Raw genomic sequence first — 27,781 nt, forward strand, 5'->3', positions numbered from 1 at the left:
TGCCTAGCCACGTGATTAGCTGGCTCCCGCCACCAGGGTGCTAATGGATTTTAAATGCTATGATTGATTCATGGAATCACAGACTAGTCCCTGGGATCCTCTCTCTCTATCAGGTGGCCAGGGCACAGCCATCAACTTTGGATCCAGACCCTGGGGTTGGACTAGTGTGGGAAGATCACCTGGGTGAGGGGTCTTCGAGGAGTGGGGGTGATACCGCTGATAATGAGACATGCTATTCCATCCTATTTTGTAGGATTTTTCGAAGTCCAAACTCTTCCCCCTCTTTTTACACAAACACTTGGCCGAGGCAGATCGTGACTGAGAGTAAGCAGACTAACTCTCTCACATCGCACGAGACATGTCCCGTTAATCGGGTCAGGCAAAGTCAGGCACTTTGTACGAAGTGCATACACCTGATACCAGTTAGCTCTCCTCACAATAATAAAAGTCAACACCTAAAGACACACTCTGAGCAAGGCGGAACATGAGTACAAGTAGAACGTCCGGGACAAAGCCACACCTACTGGAGCAGAGCAACAGACCAAGGGACGAGAGCAGCGGGCCGAAAACCCCAGACTGTGCAAGACACGTGGAGAAGGCCAGATCTGACAAGTGAAGATTGCATTGTGTTTCAAGGATGCCAGCGACCTCCCGGGTGAATGACAGAGTTGGGGAGGCGAGGCCAAGCCTGTGGTACTAACCTTGACTCGTGAATTGGAAATAGCAAAACATGAAAAAAGCGCACACAGCCGGTGATTTGCCAAGCGATCCGAGAGACTGGTTTGTGTTAAAGCAAATGAAGTAGCAACATTATATCACAGGTGAAGGTTGCACGCGTGTGGATGAGATATGAAGAAAGGCAGACCTGTGAATGAACTTTGAAGTAAAAGGCAGCTGTGAGATCAGCGATACTAAGTAATGGAGTGGTCTGGCAAAAAGATGTACCCCATTCGAAAGTCTCTGTAAAAGATACATTAATTGAAGCTATTCAGCGAACAAACAGCAAAAGTGAATTAAGCGAGAGTAAACGTCGAAGTGGTCCTGCGGTGATCTGTATCGAGAGCTATGCACATTCGAAAGTCTTCGACATCTGAAAGGGGTCCGTGCCCGATTGAGGGAGACCCAAAGTACAATAAGCTTGCGGAAGGGAACCCCCTGGCAAGTTTGTGTTGAACTGTGACGTGAGAGGTCTACGTATTCTTTGTGCTGCAAGGTCTGAGCCCAGCAGAGGGGGACATTTGTAAACTTTACATTGGAATACAATTTTGAAAGTCAAGAAGTAGACTTTAAAGTGGAAGGCCAGGCGGGGCTCAACTCACGGTTTGGAACTGCTTAGAGTGCATCATACTGCCTACAAGGACAGCCATACTCTGTGAGGTTTACCGCGAGGATGAGAGCTGGTTCAACTACCTTTATTCATTTGAACACTGATTTTTCCTTTGCAGACATTTCTCCTTTTTACACTTTTTGTACAAGAGATAGGGCAGGTATTAGGTTTTGTTATCATAGGCCATTTTGATTTGACGGATTCCACTAGGACTGTTTTGTTTATCGTTTGATGGTCGGGTCTACTCCCATCTTAGTTATAGGGCAACATAGGAGTTTCTCCGACCCCAACATTTCCAATAAAGGTTTTACAAATTGTATCCATTGTATCAGTGTCATACTTGTGAAACCATGCCTTCCCTACAGTAACCTGAGTGCACCTGAAAGTATGTGGATATAGGTGTGTGCACCCACCACCCCATTCACGGTTTTGGCTGCTATATAAATAAATAAACAAACAAACACACCAAACAAATGTCATTGCAACTATTGCAAATAGGCACGGAAATTTAAAAGAATGTCATCACACATTGTGATTTATTTATAGTTACAATATTTATTAAAACAGTCAAGAGTCGAACCTGATTGTGACATGATATCAACATATGATGCTAACAATGCGACAAAGATGAATACTTAGTACACCATACAAGATGTCTACACAAGAAAACAGGGATTCAGGTACACCGCGTACATTCCATGTACACAACCTCTACGGAAGAGTTCAATGCTTTTGCAAATGAATGCCTTTGCTCTAACAACAGGTGCAGTCTAATTTCATGTTCAATTCTGTGCTTGCGTATATATACACTACCAAGAATTCACATGTTTCGACTGAAGGAGTAGATCATTTCCCCAGTCTTTATCAGGGTTGATTAATTTGTATGAGATGATTCTGGGAAGTCTCACATGTTCACCTACAATGAAACATACACTCTCATTATTATAACTGAAGCTTAATTATGCGAGGTGTCTGAGGTGTCTGCGAGGTGTCAGCGAGGTGTCGGTGAGGTGTCAGCGAGGTGTCTGTGAGGTGTCAGCTAGGTGTTTTGGCGAGGTGTCTGAGGTGTCTGTGCAGTGTCTACGAGGTGTCTGTGAGGTGTCTACGAGGTGTCTGAGGTGTCGGAGGTGTCAGCGAGGTGTCGGTGAGGTGTTGGTGAGGTGTCTGCGAGGTGTCTGAGGTGTCTGCGGGGTGTCAGCGAGGTGTCTGTGCGGTGTCTACAAGGTGTCTGTGAGGTGTCTACGAGGTGTCTGAGGTGTCGGTGAGGTGTTGGCAAGGTATCTACGAGTTGTCTGCAGGGTGTGTGAGGTGTCTGCGAGGTGTCTGCAAGGTGACTGTGAGGTGTCTGCTAGGTGTCTGAGTGGAATGTGTAGCTGAATGATTTGGTTTCTGAAAATGCCTTGTAAGTGCCTTGTATTCCTCTGTGGAAACTATCAGCATATACATCATAATAACATAACACAACATAAAACAGCATAGCATATCATAACATAACATAGGGGCACGTATAACCTCAGACACACGTCATTAGTAGTTGCAGCATACTTTACCTTGAATGTAAGAAATACATCCCAATAACAATATGCAACGATTTGAATATAAACATTTCAGCGAATGCAGTGATAGAGGGCGAATTACAATGCCCGTAAGTCATTTATTTGAAAGAAATGTGATTCTCGAGTAATGTAGGAAGAGTGGGAGAAGACCATGCAGGGAATGTGTAAGAATAATGATGTCAATCCCCCAGTTTATGAAATGAGAATTGATGTAGGCAATGTCTAACCTTGGAGTGACCTTGCACAGAGAGGTCCATCACAGTGTCTTCTTCTTAGGCTGGGGGCAGAGCGGCCGGGCTCTCAGCCCGAAGAGCCCGTGATTGGTTCTGTTGCATCATGAATCCGTCCCACATATATTGCCAGCGGGCCCTCAGAGGTTTTGCTCACCTGATCTCATTTCTGTTTGAAGCATCTTACCACCTACCTGCCTGCAACAGTAGCACCACTTTGATTATTCCATTTATATCTGAAGAACTGTTACCCTTACATTTAAACATGACCTGTATTCTCAGCAGGGAACCTACCTGTGGAGGGTTACACTAATATGAAAGGGTATTCTCAGCAGGAAACCTACCTCCGGAGGGTTACCCTGACGTGAAAGGGTATTCTCAGCAAGGAACCTACTTGTGGAGGATTACCCTGACATGACAGGGTATTCTCTGTGGGGAACCTACCTGCGGAGGCTTAACCTGATATGAAAGTAGATTCTCAGCAGGGAACCTACCTACATAGGGTTACCCTGACATGAAATGGTATTCTCAGGAGGGAACCTACTTACGGAGGGTGACATGAAAGGGTATTTGCAGCATGGAACCTACCTGCAGAGGATTACCCTGACAAGAAAGGGTATTCTCAGCAGGGAACCTACCTGCAGAGGATTACCCTGACATGAAAGGGTATTCTCAGTAGGGAACCTACTTGCGGAGGGTTACCCTGACATGAAAGGGTATTCTCAGCAGGGAACCTATCTACAGAGGGTTAACCTGACATGAAATGGTATTCTCATCAGGGAACCTACCTGCGGAGGATTACCCTGACATGAAAGGTTATTCTCAGCAGGGAACCTACTTGCGGAGGGTTACCCTGACATGAAAGGGTATTCTCAGCAGGGAACCTACCAACACAGGGTTACCCTGACATGAAAGGGTATTCTTAGCAGGGAACCTACTTACGGAGGGTGACATGAAAGGGTATTCTCAGCAGGGAACCTACCAACACAGGATTACCCTGACAAGAAAGGGTATTCTCAGCAGGGAACCTACCTGCAGAGGATTACCCTGACATGAAAGGGTATTCACAGCAGGGAACCTACCTGCGGAGGGTTACCCTGACATGAAAGGGTATTCTCAGCATGGAACCTACTTGCGGAGGGTTACCCTGACATGAAAGGGTATTCTCAGCAGGGAACCTACCTGCGGAGGGTTACCATGACATGAAAGGATATTTGTCAGCAGGGAACCTACCTACACTGGATTACCCTGACATGAAAGGGTATTCTCAGCAGGGAACCTACTTACGGAGGGTAATATGAAAGGGTATTCTCAGCGGGAAACCTGCCTGCGGAGGGATACCCTGACACAAAAGGGGACTCTCAGCAGGGAACCTGCCTGCGGAGGGATACCCTGACACGAAAGGGTATTCTCAGCGGGGAACCTACCTGCGGAGAGTTACCTTGACACAAAAGGGTATTCTCAGCGGGAAACCTACCTGCGGAGGGTTATCCTGACACGAAAGGGTATTCTCAGCAGGGAACCTACCTGCAGATGGGTACCCTGACGTGAAAGGGTATTCTCAGCGGGGAACCTACCTGCGGAGGGTTACCCTATTTGACAGGGTATTCTCAGTGGGGAACCTGCCTGAGGAGGGATACCCTGACACGAAAGGGTATTCTCAGCGGGGAACCTACCTGCGGAGGGTTACCCTGACATGAAAGAGTATTCTCAGCGGGTAACCTACCTGTGGAGTGTTACCCTGACACAAAAGGGTATTCTCAGTGGGGAACCTACCTTCAGAGGGTTACCCTGACACAAAAGGGTATTCTCAGCGGGGAACCTACCTGCGGAGGGTTACCCTGACACAAAAGGGTATTGTCAGCGGGGAACCAACCTGCGGATGGTTACCCTGACGTGAAAGAGTATTCTCAGCAATGAACCTACCTGCGGAGGGTTACCCTGACATGAAAGGGTATTCTCAGCGGGGAACCTACCTGCGGAGGGTTACCCTGAAACGAAAATGTATTCTCAGCGGGGAACCTACCTGGGAGGGTTACTCTGACACAAAAGGGTATCCTCAGTGGGTAACCTACCTGCGGAGGGTTACCCTGACATGAAAGGGTATTCTCAGCAGGGTATTCTCAGCGGGGAACCTACATGCGGAGGGTTACCCTGACAAGAAAGGGTATTGTCAGCAGGGAACCTACCTGCGCAGGGTTACCATGACATGAAGGGGTATTCTCAGCAGGGAACCTACCTGCGGGGGATTACCCTGACATGAAAGGTTATTCTCAGCGGGGAACCTGCCTACAGAGGGTTACCCTGACACGACAGGGTATTCTCAGTGGGGAACCTACCTGCGGAGGATTATCCTGATGTGAAACGGTATTCTCAGCGGGGAACCTACCTGCGGAGGGTTACCCTGACACAAAGGGGTATTCTCAGCGGGGAACCTACCTGCAGAGGGTTACCCTGACATGAAAGGGTATTCTCAGCAGGGTATTCTCAGCGAGGAACCTACCTGCGGAGGGTTACCCTGACAAGAAAGGGTATTCTCAGCAGGGAACCTACCTGCGGGGGATTACCCTGACATGAAGGGTTATTCTCAGCAGGGAACCTACCTGCGGAGGGTTATCCTGATGTGAAAGGGTATTCTCAGTGGGGAACCTACCTGCGGAGGGTTACCCTAACATGAAAGGGTATTCTCAGCGAGGAACCTGCCTGCGGAGGGTTATCCTGATGTGAAAGAGTATTCTAAGCAAGGAACCTACCTGCTGAGGGTTATCATGACGTGAAAGGGTATTCTCAGCGGGGAACCTACCTGCGTAGGGCTACCCTGACACAAAAGGGTATTCTTAGCCGGATACCTACCTGTCGAGGGTTACCCTGACATGAAAAGGTATTCTCAGCAGGGTATTCTCAGCGGGGAACCTACCTGCGGAGGGTTACCCTGACAAGAAAGGGTATTCTCAGTGGGGAAACAACCTGCGGATGGTTACCCTGACGTGAACGAGTATTCTCAGCAAGGAACCTACCTGCTGAGGGTTATCATGATGTGAAAGGGTATTCTCAGCGGGGAACCTAACTGAGGAGGGATACCCTGAAACGAAAGGGTATTCTCAGCGGGGAACCTACCTGTGGAGGGTTACCCTGACATAAAAGGGTATTCTCAGCGTGGAACCTACCTGCGGAGGGTTACCCTGACACAAAAGGGTATTCTCAGCGGGGAACCTACCTGCAGAGGGTTACCCTGACACAAAAGGGTATTCTCAGCGGGGAACCTACCTGCAGAGGGTTACCATGACATGAAAGGGTATTCTCAGCAGGGAACCTACCTGCGCAGGGTTACCCTGACATGAAGGGGTATTCTCAGCAGGGAACCTACCTGCGGGGGATTACCCTGACATGAAAGGGTATTCTCAGCAGGGAACCTGCCTGCGGAGGGTTACCCTGACATGAAAGGGTATTCTCAGCGGGGAACCTACCTGCAGAGGGTTATCCTGACGTGAAAGGGTATTCTCAGCAGGGAACCTACCTGCAGAGGGTTACCCTGACACAAAAGGGTATTCTCAGCAGTGAACCTACCTGCAGAGGGTTACCCTGACCTGAAAGGGTATTCTCAGCAGGATATTCTCAGCGGGGAACCTATCTGCGGAGGGTTATCCTGACAAGAAAGGGTATTCTCAGCAGGGAACCTACCTGCACAGGGTTACGCTGACATGAAGGGGTATTCTCAGCAGGGAACCTACCTGCGGGGGATTACCCTGACATGAAAGGGTATTCTCAGCGGGGAACCTACCTGCAGAGGGTTATCCTGACGTGAAAGGGTATTCTCAGCAGGGAACCTACCTGCAGAGGGTTACCCTGACACAAAAGGGTATTCTCAGCGGTGAACCTACCTGCAGAGGGTTACCCTGACATGAAAGAGTATTCTCAGCAGGGTATTTTCAGCGGGGAACCTACCTGCGGAGGGTTACCCTGACAAGAAAGGGTATTCTCAGCAGGAAACCTACCTGTGCAGGGTTACCCTGACATGAAGGGGTATTCTCAGCAGGGAACCTATCTGCGGGGGATTACCCTGACATGAAAGGGTATTTTCAGCGGGGAACCTGCCTGCACAGGGTTACCCTGACATGAAGGGGTATTCTCAGCAGGGAACCTACCTGCGGGGGATTACCCTGACATGAAAGGGTATTCTCAGCAGGGAACCTGCCTGCGGAGGGTTACCCTGACATGAAAGGGTATTCTCAGCGGGGAACCTACCTGCAGAGGGTTATCCTGACGTGAAAGGGTATTCTCAGCAGGGAACCTACCTGCAGAGGGTTACCCTGACACTAAAGGGTATTCTCAGCAGTGAACCTACCTGCAGAGGGTTACCCTGACCTGAAAGGGTATTCTCAGCAGGATATTCTCAGCGGGGAACGTATCTGCGGAGGGTTATCCTGACAAGAAAGGGTATTCTCAGCAGGGAACCTACCTGCACAGGGTTACCCTGACATGAAGGGGTATTCTCAGCAGGGAACCTACCTGCGGGGGATTACCCTGACATGAAAGGGTATTCTCAGCGGGGAACCTACCTGCAGAGGGTTATCCTGACGTGAAAGGGTATTCTCAGCAGGGAACCTACCTGCAGAGGGTTACCCTGACACAAAAGGGTATTCTCAGCGGGGAACCTACCTGCGGAGGGTTACCCTGACAAGAAAGGGTATTTTCAGCAGGGAACCTACCTGCGCAGGGTTACCCTGACATGAAGGGGTATTCTCAGCAGGGAACCTACCTGCGGGGGATTACCCTGACATGAAACGGTATTCTCAGCGGGGAACCTACCTGCAGAGGGTTACCCTGACATGAAAGGGTATTCTCATCGGGGAACCTGCCTGCGGAGGGTTACCCTGACATGAAAGGGTATTCTCAGCGGGGAACCTACCTGCGGAGGGTTAACCTGACATGAAAGGGTATTTTCAGCGGGGAACCTGCAAGCGTAGGGTTACCCTGACATGAAAGGGTATTTTCAGCGGGGAACCTGCCTGCGTAGGGTTACCCTGACATGAAAGGGTATTTTCAGCGGGGAACCTGCCTGCGTAGGGTTACCCTGACATGAAAGGGTATTTTCAGCAGGGAACCTGCCTGCGCGGGGTTACCCTGACATGAAGGGGTATTCTCAGCAGGGAACCTACCTGCGGGGGATTACCCTGACATGAAACGGTATTCTCAGCGGGGAACCTACCTGCGGAGGGTTACCCTGACATGAAAGGGTATTCTCATCGGGGAACCTGCCTGCGGAGGGTTACCCTGACATGAAAGGGTATTCTCAGCGGGGAACCTACCTGCGGAGGGTTAACCTGACATGAAAGGGTATTTTCAGCGGGGAACCTGCCTGCGTAGGGTTACCCTGACATGAAAGGGTATTTTCAGCGGGGAACCTGCCTGCGTAGGGTTACCCTGACATGAAAGGGTATTTTCAGCGGGGAACCTGCCTGCGTAGGGTTACCCTGACATGAAAGGGTATTTTCAGCAGGGAACCTGCCTGCGGAGGGTTACCCTGACATGACAGGGTTCTCCCACTTATCCCGTCTATCAACTGGCAGTTTCATGGCTGAGGGGCCTTTCAGTGCAACCCATTCAGTGCACTGGGGCTTTTATTATTGACCTGCACCCCCAAAGACTCTCTTCTCCCCATCTCAGTTCTATGAGGCCTAATTCTTCCATAAAATTATATGCAAGCAACAAGCGTCTCAAGCATGCCATAATAGTGGCAGCCATGTAACACACACAGCTCCCTGTACAGGAGCCACAACCTGGGCAGCAACAACACTCTGAGATAGTATCCTGCAATACATTATCCCAATAGTAAGCTGTTGTCACCCACAGCACCAGTCCTTCAGTACGCGGCCCTACAAGGATAATGCTCTGAAAGACTGTTACACAAACTTGATTTCCACTCCCCTGTGGGTCCACCTCATTCCGCCTGCAGGCACTCAGGCCTGGCAGTTGACAGTTCTGACAGTCTTCTGGGTAATCTCAGATGTATCTCTCTGTGGGTTTGGCAGGTCACTGGATGCCAAATGCACAGACAATCCTCCATGCTTCAAGGGCACGCCAGGGTGCGTGTCCAGCCCATCAGCATCTAAGTTCAGCGCTCCTCTGCAAGTGCTGAAGGGCTAAAGCACGCAGTTATATTGTCGGTCACTGGATCATTAAGCATTTCCCTTTCTGATAATCGATATACTCTGATCTTTCTACACTGACTTTACAGTCATGAAAGCCACCACCCATTCCAACCATTCTTTAAGTTTTCCCTATAATCTCCTCTGCTGGACTTTTCTATTCTCTCAGAACCCAAAGCCTGGATACCCCTGGCCAGGGTACAATAGGCCCCCTCATTGCAGAAGCCTCAGTGCTGTGAGACCAGTATGGTGGTGACTGGTGTGGTATAATAAAGCTGCAGTGAGTCTAATATGGCAGCCAGGTACCTTGCACATGAAGTGCAATAGTCAAGTGCTCTACGCTCGAGCAGAGGAAGCTGGGCTGTTGAACGTCTACTGAGGGGGCGCTCCTTCTGTTAGCCTCAGTTTATGCCAAGTGTTGAACCTGACTCCTGGTGAGAAGCGCTATTCTGCGCAGCAGCATAAAGCACCACGAGAAGTGCAAGAGTCAAGTGCTCAACGCTCGAGCAGAGGAAGCTGGGCTGCTGAACGTCGACTGAGGGGACGCTGCTTCTGTTAGCCTCAGTTTATGCCAAGTGTTGAACCTGACTCCTGATGAGAAGCGCTATTCTGCGCAGCAGCATAAAGCGCCATGAGAAGTGCAAGAGTCAAGTGCTCAACGCTCAAGCAGAGGAAGCTGGGCTGCTGAACGTCGACTGAGGGGACGCTGCTTCTGGTAGGCGGCTCGGTTTATGCGGAGTTGACCCCGACCCCTGGTGAAAAGCGCTATTCTGTGCAGTAGCATGAAGCGCCACGAGAAGTGCAAGAGTCAAGTGCTCAACGCTCAAGCAGAGGAAGCTGTGCTGCTGAACGTCGACTGAGGGGACGCTGCTTCTGGTAGGCGGTTCGGTTTATGCGGAGTTGACCCCGACCCCTGGTGAAAAGCGCTATTCTGTGCAGTAGCATGAAGCCCCACGAGAAGTGCAAGAGTCAAGTGCTCTACGCTCAAGCAGAGGAAGCTGTGCTGCTGAACGTCGACTGAGGGGACGCTGCTTCTGGTAGGCGGCTCGGTTTATGCGGAGTTGACCCCGACTCCTGGTGAAAAGCGCTATTCTGTGCAGTAGCATGAAGCGCCACGAGAAGTGCAAGAGTCAAGTGCTCAACGCTCGAGCAGAGGAAGCTGGGCTGCTGAACGTCGACTGAGGGGACGCTGCTTCTGTTAGCCTCAGTTTATGCCAAGTGTTGAACCTGACTCCTGATGAGAAGCGCTATTCTGCGCAGCAGCATAAAGCGCCATGAGAAGTGCAAGAGTCAAGTGCTCAACGCTCAAGCAGAGGAAGCTGTGCTGCTGAACGTCGACTGAGGGGACGCTGATTCTGGTAGGTGGCTCGGTTTATGCGGAGTTGATCCCGACTCCTGGTGAAAAGCGCTATTCTGTACAGTAGCTTGAAGCGCCACGAGAAGTGCAAGAGTCAAGTGCTCGACGCAGAGGAAGAGGAAACGTGCCTGCTGAACATCTACTGAGGGCGCGCTGCTTCTGGTAGGCGGCTCACAGTCACATAGGTAGTAAACAGCACAGGGCCAATGAGGTCAAACCCAGAGGTTGAAGTAAGCCCTACTGGTGCAACAGGGAGACACGTCAACAAAAGACAGATGGGTCTCCAATATAACAGAGCAGAGGTCCAGGGGCAACACGATCACTTGGACAGTTGATTACACCATAGCCTTATGTAGGGCCCAGGCAAACATATCAAGGCCCCTCGTCTATAACAGTTCACAGTGGGGGTTGTACCACCCTGCATGATTCATGCAGTCACAAAGTTTCTGGAAGTTCCCAGGGATCCAGGGCCCTTCTTTCACTGTCCCCAACTTTTCAGCACTGTTCCAATCTCTCACTTTATCTTTCTCCACCTCTCTGCCCTCTCCCTCCAACCTTTCTCTGATGCACCTTCTCCCTTTTCTGTCATCATGTTTCTCTCTCTTCCAACTCCAGCCATTCCCTGCAGTTCTTTTTTGCCTCACCTTCATCCTCCTCTCTTGCTCTCCTCACCCTCAAAACCTTCTCTGATGTTTCTTCCCTCTTCTCTGTCATCCTTGTTCTGCCTCTTGGCCTCCTCCAACTCCAACCTTTCCCTGGTGTTCTTGTTATCACCTGCTGGCTCATTCCTCTCCCTTATTCAACTCCAGCCTTTCCCTGGTGTTCTTGTTATCACCTGCTGGCTCATTCCTCTCCCTTATTCAACTCCAGCCTTTCCCTGCTGTTCTAGGAGGCATCCACCTGCCCATTTCTCTCCCTCCTCCAACTAGAACCTTTCCCTAATGGTCTTGCACCACTCCTCTTCTCCACTCTTTCTCCTTCCCACTTCTTTTTTTCCACTCTTGGGTTGCTTTGCTCGCTTTAAACAACTTTGTGTCCAAACACCTGCCAAATTCCCTCACCTAGATCTAACGTCAGCCCTGTTTTGCCCTCTGGGAAGTGAGACAAATGAGGCACTAGCGTGGCTATTGGAAGGAACATCAGGCCGTTGGTGGTATTCACATATGATTGCTTACGTATGGCTGGGACCTCCTCCCTAGGTGAAATGCATGATTCATTTACTGTTGTTATCTGGTCCACAGCTCCACAGGCCGACTGCACCGAAAGGACCCTCATCATTATGGAGTCAGGCAGCGCCGTAATGACAGCTGCCTGACTCTGGCATGGCTCCCCTCATTTGCCTCAGTCTGTTCCCCTTTCTCAACATTGTTATTCATTCAGCAGCATGGGCGTGGGTTCTCCCTTTTGCCTGGCACCTCTGCTAATGCTGCAAGTGTTTGAGTGACCCGGTGGCCTGCTTGTAGATCGTGCACTCGTGTCGGTCTTCTTAGGTGTGAATGTATGCATGCGTGTAAGCCCCGCTCTATGGACTACATCTATTCTTGACACTGTCTAGAGTCTGGGATAACTCTTCTTTCTCTCCTGGACCATATGGATTTGAGCAAAAAGAGCAGGCGGGCAGGGAAGAGGGGCTCTGAATACCCCTGAATACCAACTCTGGAGACAACATCATGGTGAAGGCGGTGGTCGCCAGTCCACAGAACCCCTAATGTCCTCTTTATTAGCCTGTCTCATGTGTCTCGGTCAATGGTAAACAGTTTTACTGCATGTGGTAATGTGATTGCAATGCATGTACCACACTAGCATAAGTATACTTGCATGGACTCCTGGGCCCTCAAATACCTCCTGTGGAATATGTATAATGCATTCATAGCTATCTCCTTACTGACATGAGACTAACAGAATTCCATTCTCTCTACCTCGTTCATCACCCTTCCCTGCTATCATGACATGGACTAACAGAATGTTCAATGTCTCATTTTCCATTCTCTCTGCCTCGTTCATCACCCTTCCCTGCTATCATGACGTGGGGCTAACGGAATGTTCAATGTCTGATTTTCCGTTCTCTCTGCCTCGTTCATCACCCGTCCTTGCTATCATGACATGGACTAACAGAATGTTCAATGTCTGATTTTCCATTCTCTCTGCCTCGTTCATCACCCTTCCCTGCTATCATGACGTGGGACTCACAGAATGTTCAATGTCTGATTTTCCGTTCTCTCTGCCTTGTTCATCACCCTTCCTTGCTATCATGACATGGACTAACAGAATGTTCAATGTCTCATTTTCCGTTCTCTCTGCCTTGCTCATCACCCTTCCCTGCTATCATGACGTGGGACTAACAGAATGTTCAATGTCTGATTTTCCGTTCTCACTGCCTTGTTCATCACCCTTCCCTGCTACCATGACGTGGGACTAACAGAATGTTCAATGTCTGATTTTCCGTTCTCTCTGCCTTGTTCATCACCCTTCCCTGCTATCATGACGTGTGACTAACAGAATGTTCAATATCTGATTTTCCGTTCTCTCTGCCTTGTTCATCACCCTTCCCTGCTATCATGACGTGGGACTAACAGAATGTTCAATGTCTGATTTTCCGTTCTCTCTGCCTTGTTCATCACCCTTCCCTGCTATCATGACATGGGTCTAACAGAATGTTCAATGTCTCATTTTCCTCATCACCCTTCCCTGCTATCATGACATGGGTCTAACAGAATGTTCAATGTCTGATTTTCCGTTCTCTCTGCCTTGTTCATCACCCTTCCCTGCCATCATGACATGGGACTAACAGAATGTTCAATGTCTGATTTACCGTTCTCTCTGCCTTATTCATCACCTTTCCCTGCTATCATGGCATGGGACTAACAATGTTCAATGTCTGATTTTCCATTCTCTCTGCGTTGTTCATCACCTTTCCCTGCTATCATGACATGGGACTAACAGAATGTTCAATGTCTGATTTTCCATTGTCTCTGCATTGTTCATCACCCTTCCCTGCTATCATGACATGGGACTAACAGAATGTTCAATGTCTGATTGTCCATTCTCTCTGCCATGTTCATCACCGTTCCCTGCTATCATGACATGGGACTAACAGAATGTTCAATGGCTGATTTTCCATTCTCTCTGCCTAGTTTATCACCACCCAGTTTATTACCCTTCCCTGATATCATGACATGGGACTAACAGAATGTTCAATGTCTGATTTTCCATTCTCTCTGCCTTGTTCATCACCCTTCCCTGCTATCATGACATGGGACTAACAGAATGTTCAATGTCTCATTTTCCATTATCTCTGCCTTGTTCATCACCCTTCCCTGCTATCATGACATGGGACTAACAGAATGTTCAATGTCTCATTTTCCATTATCTCTGCCTTGTTCATCACCCTTCCCTGCTATCATGACATGGGACTAACAGAATGTTCAATGTCTGATTTTCCATTCTCTCTGCCTTGTTCATCACCCTTCCCTGCTATCATGACATGGGATAACAGAATGTTCAATGTCTGATTTTCCATTTTCTCTGTCTGATTTTCCACTCTCTCTGCCATGTACATCACCCTTCCATGCTATCATTGATCTCATTGGTTGGTTTCAGTTTTCACTTTTGTACACATTCTACGTCATCATGGAGAGAGTGGTTGGGCAATGCTGCCTGCCTGTTCACGGATTGCGCTTTCATGTCTATTCTCTTGGCTATGAACTTCTGTACGCTTGCAGGCCTGCTCTGCGGGATGACTCTCGTTTGTTTTTTGGGTACGGGCTACCCCTTTTTTCTCCCCTGGACTCTATGGATTTGGGGCAAGCTTGGGAGGAGCGAGGGGCTCAGGGGAAACCCCCATTTACCACCTCCAGGGCCAACATCATGTAGCAATAGTGATCCCCAGCCCGCAGAGTCCCTAATTTGCCCTATCCCAGCCTGTCACAAGTGACTTCATTAGAGGTCATAGTTTTTCCAATGGGCAGTGATTTATTTGTATCAATTGTGCACCTTTTGATCATTCTAGAAGCGGTCCATGACCCTACAATACCTCATGAGGAATTGGAATGACTATACATGTGGTATTTCCAATTTTTTTCGCAAAAGGTTTAATGACGGGTTTGGTCTCCAGCTCTGTTGTTACTCTTATGTATGTTCTATGCATAGATAGCTCTCTATTTACTGACATGAAATTGGCAGAACTTGCAATATCTGATTTCCCCTTCTCTCTGTGCCTTGTTCACCATCCTTTCACGTCATCATTAATCTCATTTGTAGGTTTCAGTTTTCACGTTTGCTACCGGTCATGTACTAATTACTCATCAGCTGCTGTTTCGTTAGTAGATTGATGCATATTGCAATGTACTCATGGACTTGCTTATTGTCTTTTCTCTAGTTTTTTGGTTTGTCTGCAGTTTTATTCTTTATTTTATTTTTTTCATTGTTCTCCTGGGGGGAGCATTTCCTCTTTCGGGGCATGTTTTACAATCTTCCATGGTAGGAAGGAACCTCAAATTAGGGACAAACGTTATGTTACCGGGACTTACACCCCGCAAGGCCTGCAGGTATTGTGGATCATACGAAAGGGAGGGGGGGGTGAGTAAATGTTAATGAGATGAGAGTGAACATGTAAGATAGCTTTGCTGTTGTTTTGATCCATGCAAACAGAAAGTACCCTGAGCTCTACACGTAGGCCGGTGGGTTAATGCTCTGCATTAAAGGTAGCAGCCCATCAGCTTCTTTTAACCTCCCTGTACTCTCTGCAGTGTCCGCTCCTTCAGCTTTTGCAGCTATCGAAAGCAGATGTCTCTCGTATGCTGGCTGTTATTGTTGGTTCACGGAAGACTAATCCCAGAGCAGGTACATTGTTAATTTCTGAAGATGCAGCACCTTGGACCAGACCCCTTGTTTGTGATCTCTGTTGATGGCTCAAGAATTATATAAGATTGACGTGCTTACCACTCTCCATGCAACCGCACAGCTTCCCCTGCATGGATTGTGTGATGGGTGATCAGAGGAGTTACTGAAGTGTTTCACTGTTAATGACACACAGCATTTGCCCAGTATGGAACCTTCTTCGATGGCGCCTTTGAGCCGAGGCCCGACTGAAGCTTATCGCGCACTCTGTGCATTCATATGGTTTCACCCCTGTATGGATCCTCTGATGCCGCTTCAGGCTTGAGGACTCACTGAAGTGTTTCTTGCACTCTGGGCATCCATACAGTTTCTCCCCAGTATGAATTCTTCTATGCTTGATCAGATCTGAGGAATTAACGAAGTGTTTCCTGCACTCTGTGCACTCATATGGTTTCTCCCCTGTATGAATCCTCTGATGCCTCTTCAGTCGTGAGCAATCACTGAAGCTTTTCTTGCACTCTGTGCATCCATACGGCTTCTCCCCAGTATGGGTCCTTTGATGGCGTTTCAGAGTCGGTGCACGACTGAAGCTTTTCTTGCACTCTGTGCACTGATGTGGTTTCTCCCCTGTATGAATTCTTTGATGTTCAATTAGAGCAGAGGGCTGAATGAAGAGCTTCCTGCACTCTGTGCACTCATAGTGTTTTTCCCCTGTATGGGTCTTCCGATGTTGATTCAGAGCTGAGGTACGACTGAACCTTTTTTTGCACTCTGTGCATTCATAGGGCTTCTCTCCAGTATGGATCTTCAGATGTTGGTATAGAGTTGAGCTAATAGTGAAGCTTTTCTCACACTCTGAGCACTGGAATGGCCTTTCTCCTGTGTGGGAGCGCTCATGTATCCTCAGGTGCGACAGCCAATTGAAGTGCTTATAACATTCCGTGCACTGGTAGGACTTCTCCTCAGTCTGGATCCTCTGATGGCGGCTCATTCTCTGTTGAAAGAAGCAGAGGACCAGCGTGTTTTTTTACATTCAATTATTAATATTTTATTCTTACAAACATTTCTTCATTGAATAATTGCTTGCAATGTCCTACACATCCATATTGCCACCTCATATTAAACATGCAAAGAGATCCCTTCCACTGAAACGGAGCCACGTTCTGCTTGTAATAGCAGTACTCTAGTCCATGCCATTCCATTCTATCCCCCCTTATCTCTGGCTATTGAACCAGAGACCCAGAGAAGCACCCATGTTACACTCCTGTTCTGCAGCAGAGGCATTCCATTACGGTGTCATTATGGGGGCAGGATCGCATTCCAACATGTAGTTTCCATTTTCATAAAAAGGTCCCATCTTTTGTGGTACCCCATTCCTGTAACATCAAATAGGTTGCTATTATCACCCTCTTTGTCGCAGACCATCTTGTTCTCAAACCAGGACTCGATCACTTGGAATCCACTACCACTGCAGTCGTGATCTGAAAGAAATCTCTTGACTTTCCAGAAATCCCTCAAGACTTGGCTGCTTGGGAAATAATCCTGCCCTTTGTGTCTCTGTTTTACCTGATACTATAGCGCCCTGATGCCAATAGACAATATGTGCACTCTATAAACACAAAGTCACAAATCATTCCTTATTAATTTCCCATTGAGTGTCACCTCTAAATACCTGATGGAGAGACCCCTAAAACCCTAAATCTGCCCAAAGGTTTGGTTTAGTTGGTAGCATTACCTGCTGTACATCTTCAATATGCCTCCTCTTGCCCAGCGGAGCTATACACTTACTCTATCAGAATTGTCCCTGGGCCTAGTATGATAGCAACCTCGCCTGTCTCCTCCTCCTCCCATTAACTGCCCCCCCCCCACCCTCCAGCACTATCTGAAATGTTGTCAGGCCTAGTACGATAGTCACTTGTTTGGTTCCTCCCCTCCCTTTCTGCACCCCTCTCCCTCATCTTTTGTTTTCTCTGGCTCTACCAGAAATGTCATCAGGCCTAGAACGGTAGTCGCCTGTCTATTTCCATTTGCTTCCCACTCTCACCCTCCCTTCCTTATCTATGTCTTAGCTCTTGCACTATCTGAAATGTCATCAGGCCGACCACGATAGTTAATTTCACATCCTTACTGTTCATGGCCTGTAAGAATGTCATTGTATTTTCCCTTGTTCCCTCCCTTGCCTTGAAGCACTTTGAAACACATTGTGTATAGGCGCTATATAAATAAACTATCATATCATACCCGTCTATATACAATCCTGCAGCCAGGCCTGAGTAATGCTCTCCCTGGTAACAAATGATAATAATGATAATGATGTGTTATTTATATAGCGCCTTTATCCAAAGCGCTTTACAGAGCACATATTTACATACAATATCACCCAACCGAAATTGGTACTCATTTATCGACCTCGGAAGGATGAAAGGCTGAGTTGGCCTTGCCGGGATTCGTACCTGCGATCTGCAGATCACGCTCAGATCGCAGCAGCCCAACCCGGTGACCTGCAGCTCCACCTGACACAGGGGTCATCCCACCCGTTTAAAGAATGTATGCAGTGTGTGCCTGGACCGTGGATTGTTTACAGACCACAGAGTGATGCAGACTAGAAATGCCAGTGGAGAGTGTTTAGCCTCAGAACCTGCAGAGTATTGAGTGGTCACAGAGATTACACATTGTGGGTAGCTTTACTTCAGAGGCTGCAGACTACTGAGGACAGTATGTAGTTAACAGGCCACAGAGAAGAGAGGTGGAGTAGCGAGGTAGAGATAGCAGAGAGCTGACAGTGACAAGGAAAATGGGTAGTTTTAACACCACTGAGTACTAAGGGGTAGCAGTGTCCTGGGACAATGGGTTGTTTATAGAATAAAGGGTACTGAGGAGTAACTGTGCTTAGGGGCATTGCATAGTTTTAGAGACTGCAGTTTACTGAAAGCCAGACCCTTAGACATGAGTAAGGTACAGAATACAACTGAGGGGAGACAGCATTCTGGGACAGTGTGTAGTGTTCATAGTGCAGAGTACTGAGGGTGGTAGTGTCTTGGAACAGGGGGTAGTTAACCAGAAAGAGGTGTGACTATGTCTAGGGAGACAGGGTAGCCCTAGAGGCAGTAGAGTACTGAGGGGGTGACAGTGTCAGGAGAAATGAGTAGTTTACGGAAGAAAGAACACAGAGGGGTGGCAGTGTCTGGTGAGAGTGGCGAGATTACACATTTCATATACTGAAAGGGATAATGCATAGGTAGTTTACAGACTATAGAGCACTGAGGCATGGCAGTGTCTGGGGAGAGTGGCTAGATTACACACTGCATATACTGAGAGGGATAATGCCTAGGTAGTTTACAGACTACAGAGCACTGAGGCATGGCAGTGTCTGATGAGAGTGGCTAGTTTACACACTGCATATACTGAGGGGGATAATGCCTAGGTAGTTTACAGCCTACAGAGCACTGAGGCATGGCAGTGTCTGGTGAGAGGGGCTAGATTACACAGTGCATATACTGAGAGGGATAATGCCTAGTAGTTTACAGACTACAGTGCACTGAGGCATGGCAGTGTCTGGGGAGAGTGGCTAGATTACACACTGCATATACTGAGAGGGATAATGCCTAGGTGGTTTACAGACTACAGAGCACTGAGGCAAGGCAGTGTCTGGGGAGAGTGGCTAGATTACACACTGCATATACTGAGAGGGATAATGCCTAGGTAGTTTACAGACTACAGAGCACTGAGGCATGGCAGTGTCTGGTGTGAGTGGCTAGATTACACACTGCATATACTGAGAGGGATAATGCCTAGGTAGTTTACAGACTACAGAGCACTGAGGGGTGACAGTGTCAGGAGAAATGAGTAGTTTACGGAACAAAGAACACAGAGGGGTGGCAGTGTCTGATGAGAGTGGCTAGTTTACACACTGCATATACTGAGAGGGTTTATGCCTAGGTAGTTTACAGACTATAGAGCACTGAGGTATGGCAGTGTCTGGGGAGAGTGGCTAGGTGATACACTGCATATACTGAGTGTGTGAATGCCTAGGTAGTTTACCGACTGCAGAGCACTGAGGCATGGCAGTGTCTGGTGAGAGTGGCTACATTATACACTGCATATACTGAGGGGGATAATGCCTAGGTAGTTTACAGATTACAGAGCACTGAGGTATGGCAGTGTCTGGGGAGAGTGGCTAGTTTACACACTGCATATACTGAGGGTGTGAATGCCTAGGTAGTTTACAGACTGCAGAGCACTGAGGCATAGCAGTGTCTGAGGAGAGTGGCTAGTTTGCACACTGCATATACTGAGGGAGACAATGCTTAGGTAGTGTACCGACTGCAGAGCACTGAGGCATGGCAGTGTCTGGGGAGAGTGGCTAGTTTACACAAAGCGTATACAGAGGGAGACAATGCCTAGGTAGCTTACAGACTGCAGAGCACTGAAGCATGGCAGTGTCTGAGGAGAGTGGCTAGTTTACACACTGCATATACTGAGGGGGATAATGCCTAGGTAGTTTACAGATTGCAGAGCACTGAGACATGACAGTGTCTGGGGAGAGTGGATAGTTTGCACACTGCATATACTGAGGGAGACAATGCCTAGGTAGTTTACAGAATGCAGACCACTAGGTATGGCAGTGTCTCGGGAGAGTGGCTGGTTTACACACTGCATATACTGAGGGGGGATAATGCCTAGGTAGTTTACAGACTGCAGAGCACTGAGGCATGGCAGTGCCCGGGGAGAGTGGCTAGTTTATACACTGCATATACTGAGGGTTACAATGCCTAGGTAGTTTACAGAATGAAGAGCACTGAAGCATGGCAGTGTCTGGGGAGAGTGGCTAGTTTACACACTGTATATACTGAGTGAGACAATGCCTAGGTAGTTTACAGACGGCAGAGAACTGAGGCATGGCAGTGTCTGGGGAAAGTGTCTAGTTTACACACTGCATATACTGAGGGAGACAATGCCTAGGTAGTTTACAGACTACAGAGCACTGAGGCATGGCAGTGTCTGGTGAGAGTGGCTAGATTACACACTGCATATACTGAGAGGGATAATGCCTAGGTAGTTTAAAGACTACAGAGCACTGAGGGGTGACAGTGTCAGGAGAAATGAGTAGTTTACAGAACAAAGAACACAGAGGGGTGGCAGTGTCTGATGAGAGTGGCTAGTTACAGACTGCATATGCTGAGAGGGTTTATGCCTAGGTAATTTACAGACTATAGAGCACGGAGGTATGGCAGTGTCTGGGGAGAGTGGCTAGGTGATACACTGCATATACTGAGTGTGTGAATGCCTAGGTAGTTTACCGACTGCAGAGCACTGAGGCATGGCATTGTCTGGTGAGAGTGGCTAGATTATAAACTGCATATACTGAGAGGGTTTATGCCTAGGTAGTTTACAGATTACAGAGCACTGAGGTATACCAGTGTCTGGGGAGAGTGGCTAGGTGATACACTGCATATACTGAGTGTGTGAATGCCTAGGTAGTTTACTGACTGCAGAGCACTGAGGCATGGCAGTGTCTGGTGAGAGTGGCTAGATTATACACTGCATATACTGAAGGGGATAATGCCTAGGTAGTTTACAGATTACAGAGCACTGAGGTATGGCAGTGTCTGGGGAGAGTGGCTAGTTTACACACTGCATATACTGAGGGTGTGAATGCCTAGGTAGTTTACCGACTGCAGAGCACTGAGGCATAGCAGTGTCTGGGGAGAGTGGCTAGTTTGCACACTGCATATACTGAGGGAGACAATGCCTAGGTAGTGTACCGACTGCAGAGCACTGAGGCATGGCAGTGTCTGGGGAGAGTGGCTAGTTTACACAAAGCATATACAGAGGGAGACAATGCCTAGGTAGCTTACAGACTGCAGAGCACTGAAGCATGGCAGTGTCTGGGGAGAGTGGCTAGTTTGCACACTGCATATACAGAGGGTGACAATGCCTAGGAAGTTTACATAATGCAGACCACTAGGTATGGCAGTGTCATGGGAGAGTGGCTAGTTTACACACTGCATATACTGAGGGAGACAATGCCTAGGTAGTTTACAGACTGCAGAACACTGAGGAATGGCAGTGTCTGGGGAGAGTGGCTAGTTTACACACTGTATATACTGAGTGAGACAATGCCTAGGTAGTTTACAGACGGCAGAGAACTGAGGCATGGCAGTGTCTGGGAAAAGTGTCTAGTTTACACACTGCATATACTGAGTGAGACAATGCCTAGGTAGTTTACAGACTACAGAGCACTGAGGCATGGCAGTGTCTGGTGAGAGTGGCTAGATTACACACTGCATATACTGAGAGGGATAATGCCTAGGTAGTTTAAAGACTACAGAGCACTGAGGGGTGACAGTGTCAGGAGAAATGAGTAGTTTACAGAACAAAGAACACAGAGGGGTGGCAGTGTCTGATGAGAGTGGCTAGTTACACACTGCATATACTGAGAGGGTTTATGCCTAGGTAGTTTACAGACTATAGAGCACTGAGGTATGGCAGTGTCTGGGGAGAGTGGCTAGGTGATACACTGTATATACTGAGTGTGTGAATGCCTAGGTAGTTTACCGACTGCAGAGCACTGAGGCATGGCATTGTCTGGTGAGAGTGGCTAGATTATAAACTGCATATACTGAAGGGGATAATGCCTAGGTAGTTTACAGATTACAGAGCACTGAGGTATGGCAGTGTCTGGGGAGAGTGGCTAGTTTACACACTGCATATACTGAGGGTGTGAATGCCTAGGTAGTTTACCGACTGCAGAGCACTGAAGCATAGCAGTGTCTGAGGAGAGTGGCTAGTTTGCACACTGCATATACTGAGGGAGACAATGCCTAGGTAGTGTACCGACTGCAGAGCACTGAGGCATGGCAGTGTCTGGGGAGAGTGGCTAGTTTAAACACTGCATATACTGAGAGGGATAATGCCTAGGTGTTTACAGACTACAGAGCACTGAGGGTGACAGTGTCAGGAGAAATGAGTAGTTTACGGAACAAAGAACACAGAGGGGTGGCAGTGTCTGATGAGAGTGGCTAGTTTACACACTGCATATACTGAGGGGGATAATGCCTAGGTAGTTTACAGATTACAGAGCACTGAGGTATGGCAGTGTCTGGGGAGAGTGGCTAGTTTACACACTGCATATACTGAGGGTGTGAATACCTAGGTAGTTTACCAACTGCAGAGCACTGGGGCATAGCAGTGTCTGAGGAGAGTGGCTAGTTTGCACACTGCATATACTGAGGGAGACAATGCCTAAGTAGTGTACCGAATGCAGAGCACTGAGGCATGGCAGTGTCTGGGGAGAGTGGCTAGTTTACACAAAGCATATACAGAGGGAGACAATGCCTAGGTAGCTTACAGACTGCAGAGCACTGAAGCATGGCAGTGTGTGGGGAGAGTGGCTAGTTTACACACTGCATATACTGAGGGGGATAATGCCTAGGTAGTTTACAGACTGCAGAGTACTGAGACATGACAGTGTCTGGGGAGAGTGGATAGTTTGCACACTGCATATACTGAGGGAGACAATGTCTAGGTAGTTTACAGAATGCAGACCACTGGGTATGGCAGTGTCTGGGGAGAGTGGCTAGTTTACACACTGCATATACTGAGTGAGGCAATGCCTAGGTAGTTTACAGACGGCAGAGAACTGAGGCATGGCAGTGTCTGGGGAGAGTGGCTAGTTTACACACTGCACATACTGAGGGGGGATAATGCCTAGGTAGTTTACAGACTGCAGAGCACTGAGGCATGGCAGTGCCCGGGGAGAGTGGCTAGTTTACACACTGCATATACTGAGTGAGACAATGCCTAGGTAGTTTACAGACGGCAGAGAACTGAGGCATGGCAGTGTCTGGGAAAAGTGTCTAGTTTACACACTGCATATACTGAGTGAGACAATGCCTAGGTAGTTTACAGACTACAGAGCACTGAGGCATGGCAGTGTCTGGTGAGAGTGGCTAGATTACACACTGCATATACTGAGAGGGATAATGCCTAGGTAGTTTAAAGACTACAGAGCACTGAGGGGTGACAGTGTCAGGAGAAATGAGTAGTTTACAGAACAAAGAACACAGAGGGGTGGCAGTGTCTGATGAGAGTGGCTAGTTACACACTGCATATACTGAGAGGGTTTATGCCTAGGTAGTTTACAGACTATAGAGCACTGAGGTATGGCAGTGTCTGGGGAGAGTGGCTAGGTGATACACTGTATATACTGAGTGTGTGAATGCCTAGGTAGTTTACCGACTGCAGAGCACTGAGGCATGGCATTGTCTGGTGAGAGTGGCTAGATTATAAACTGCATATACTGAAGGGGATAATGCCTAGGTAGTTTACAGATTACAGAGCACTGAGGTATGGCAGTGTCTGGGGAGAGTGGCTAGTTTACACACTGCATATACTGAGGGTGTGAATGCCTAGGTAGTTTACCGACTGCAGAGCACTGAAGCATAGCAGTGTCTGAGGAGAGTGGCTAGTTTGCACACTGCATATACTGAGGGAGACAATGCCTAGGTAGTGTACCGACTGCAGAGCACTGAGGCATGGCAGTGTCTGGGGAGAGTGGCTAGTTTAAACACTGCATATACTGAGAGGGATAATGCCTAGGTGTTTACAGACTACAGAGCACTGAGGGTGACAGTGTCAGGAGAAATGAGTAGTTTACGGAACAAAGAACACAGAGGGGTGGCAGTGTCTGATGAGAGTGGCTAGTTTACACACTGCATATACTGAGGGGGATAATGCCTATGTAGTTTACAGATTACAGAGCACTGAGGTATGGCAGTGTCTGGGGAGAGTGGCTAGTTTACACACTGCATATACTGAGGGTGTGAATACCTAGGTAGTTTACCAACTGCAGAGCACTGGGGCATAGCAGTGTCTGAGGAGAGTGGCTAGTTTGCACACTGCATATACTGAGGGAGACAATGCCTAAGTAGTGTACCGAATGCAGAGCACTGAGGCATGGCAGTGTCTGGGGAGAGTGGCTAGTTTACACAAAGCATATACAGAGGGAGACAATGCCTAGGTAGCTTACAGACTGCAGAGCACTGAAGCATGGCAGTGTGTGGGGAGAGTGGCTAGTTTACACACTGCATATACTGAGGGGGATAATGCCTAGGTAGTTTACAGACTGCAGAGTACTGAGACATGACAGTGTCTGGGGAGAGTGGATAGTTTGCACACTGCATATACTGAGGGAGACAATGTCTAGGTAGTTTACAGAATGCAGACCACTGGGTATGGCAGTGTCTGGGGAGAGTGGCTAGTTTACACACTGCATATACTGAGTGAGGCAATGCCTAGGTAGTTTACAGACGGCAGAGAACTGAGGCATGGCAGTGTCTGGGGAGAGTGGCTAGTTTACACACTGCACATACTGAGGGGGGATAATGCCTAGGTAGTTTACAGACTGCAGAGCACTGAGGCATGGCAGTGCCCGGGGAGAGTGGCTAGTTTACACACTGCATAAACTGAGGGGGATAATGCCTAGGTAGTTTACAGACTGCAGAGCACTGAGACATTACAGTGTCTGGGGAGAGTGGATAGTTTGCACACTGCATATACTGAGGGAGACAATGCCTAGGTAGTTTACAGAATGCAGACCACTAGGCATGGCAGTGTCTGGGGGGAGTGGCTAGTTTACACACTGCATATACTGAGGGGGCTAATGCCTAGGTAGTTTACAGACTACAGAGCATTGAGGCATGGCAGTGTCTGGGGGGAGTCGCTAGATTATACACTGCATATACTGAGAGGGATAATGCCTGGTAGTTTACAGACTACAGAGCACTGAGGCATGGCAGTGTCTGGGGAGAGTAGCTAGATTACACACTGCCTATACTGTGAGGGATAATGCCTAGTAGTTTACAGACTACAGAGCACTGAGGCATGGCAGTGTCTGGGGAGAGTGGCTAGATTACACACTGCATATACTGAGAGGGATAATGCCTAGGTAGTTTACGGACTACATAGCACTGAGGAATGGCAGTGTCTGGGGAGAGTGGCTAGATTAAACACTGCATATACTGAGAGGGATAATGCCTAGGTAGTTTACAGACTACAGAACACTGAGGCATGGGAGTGTCTGGTGAGAGTGGCTAGATTACACACTGCATATACTGAGCGGGATAATGCCTAGGTAGTTTACAGACTATAGAGCACTGAGGTATACCAGTGTCTGGGGAGAGTGGCTAGGTGATACACTGCATATACTGAGTGTGTGAATGCCTAGGTAGTTTACCGACTGCAGAGCACTGAGGCATGGCAGTGTCTGGTGAGAGTGGCTAGATTATACACTGCATATACTGAAGGGGATAATGCCTAGGTAGTTTACAGATTACAGAGCACTGAGGTATGGCAGTGTCTGGGGAGAGTGGCTAGTTTACACACTGCATATACTGAGGGTGTGAATGCCTAGGTAGTTTACCGACTGCAGAGCACTGAGGCATAGCAGTGTCTGGGGAGAGTGGCTAGTTTGCACACTGCATATACTGAGGGAGACAATGCCTAGGTAGTGTACCGACTGCAGAGCACTGAGGCATGGCAGTGTCTGGGGTGAGTGGCTAGTTTACACAAAGCATATACAGAGGGAGACAATGCCTAGGTAGCTTACAGACTGCAGAGCACTGAAGCATGGCAGTGTCTGGGGAGAGTGGCTAGTTTGCACACTGCATATACAGAGGGTGACAATGCCTAGGCAGTTTACATAATGCAGACCACTAGGTATGGCAGTGTCTGGGGAGAGTGGCTAGTTTACACACTGCATATACTGAGGGAGACAATGCCTAGGTAGTTTACAGACTGCAGAACACTGAGGCATGGCAGCGTCAGGGGAGAGTGGCTAGTTTACACACTGTATATACTGAGGGGACAATTCCTAGGTAGTTTACAGACTGCAGAGCACTGAGACATGACAGTGTCTGGGGAGAGTGGATAGTTTGCGCACTGCATATACTGAGGGAGACAATGTCTAGGTAGTTTACAGAATGCAGACCACTGGGTATGGCAGTGTCTGGGGAGAGTGGCTAGTTTACACACTGCATATACTGAGTGAGACAATGCCTAGGTAGTTTACAGACGGCAGAGAACTGAGGCATGGCAGTGTCTGGGGAGAGTGGCTAGTTTACACACTGCATATACTGAGGGGGGATAATGCCTAGGTAGTTTACAGACTGCAGAGCACTGAGGCATGGCAGTGCCCGGGGAGAGTGGCTAGTTTACACACTGCATATACTGAGGGTTACAATGCCTAGGTAGTTTACAGAATGCAGAGCACTGAGGCATGGCAGTGTCTGGGGGGAGTGGCTAGTTTACACACTGCATAAACTGAGGGGGATAATGCCTAGGTAGTTTACAGACTGCAGAGCACTGAGACATTACAGTGTCTGGGGAGAGTGGATAGTTTGCACACTGCATATACTGAGGGAGACAATGCCTAGGTAGTTTACAGAATGCAGACCACTAGGCATGGCAGTGTCTGGGGGGAGTGGCTAGTTTACACACTGCATATACTGAGGGGGCTAATGCCTAGGTAGTTTACAGACTACAGAGCATTGAGGCATGGCAGTGTCTGGGGGGAGTCGCTAGATTATACACTGCATATACTGAGAGGGATAATGCCTAGGTAGTTTACAGACTACAGAGCACTGAGGCATGGCAGTGTCTGGGGAGAGTAGCTAGATTACACACTGCCTATACTGAGAGGGATAATGCCTAGTAGTTTACAGACTACAGAGCACTGACGCATGGCAGTGTCTGGGGAGAGTGGCTAGATTACACACTGCATATACTGAGAGGGATAATGCCTAGGTAGTTTACGGACTACATAGCACTGAGGAATGGCAGTGTCTGGGGAGAGTGGCTAGATTAAACACTGCATATACTGAGAGGGATAATGCCTAGGTAGTTTACAGACTACAGAACACTGAGGCATGGGAGTGTCTGGTGAGAGTGGCTAGATTACACACTGCATATACTGAGCGGGATAATGCCTAGGTAGTTTACAGACTATAGAGCACTGAGGTATACCAGTGTCTGGGGAGAGTGGCTAGGTGATACACTGCATATACTGAGTGTGTGAATGCCTAGGTAGTTTACCGACTGCAGAGCACTGAGGCATGGCAGTGTCTGGTGAGAGTGGCTAGATTATACACTGCATATACTGAAGGGGATAATGCCTAGGTAGTTTACAGATTACAGAGCACTGAGGTATGGCAGTGTCTGGGGAGAGTGGCTAGTTTACACACTGCATATACTGAGGGTGTGAATGCCTAGGTACTTTACCGACTGCAGAGCACTGAGGCATAGCAGTGTCTGGGGAGAGTGGC

General features: G+C 48.3%; 1 protein-coding gene across 1 annotated transcript in view; it reads right to left on the reverse strand.

Annotated features, from left to right (window-relative positions):
• Positions 1-1,841: 1,841 nt before the first annotated feature.
• The window catches only part of LOC138489448 (zinc finger protein 79-like), a 101,763-nt gene continuing 75,823 nt past the window's right edge, over positions 1,842-27,781 (reverse strand). Inside the window, exon 2 of the mRNA XM_069617171.1 lies at positions 1,842-16,452. Coding sequence (XP_069473272.1) covers positions 15,622-16,449 — 828 coding nt within the window. The 5' untranslated portion in view covers positions 16,450-16,452 and the 3' untranslated portion in view covers positions 1,842-15,621. The remainder of the gene's footprint in view (positions 16,453-27,781) is intronic.

Source organism: Ambystoma mexicanum, chromosome 9 (assembly GCF_040938575.1).
Source record: "Ambystoma mexicanum isolate Mex_15411 chromosome 9, UKY_AmexF1_1, whole genome shotgun sequence".
NCBI lineage: Eukaryota > Metazoa > Chordata > Amphibia > Caudata > Ambystomatidae > Ambystoma > Ambystoma mexicanum.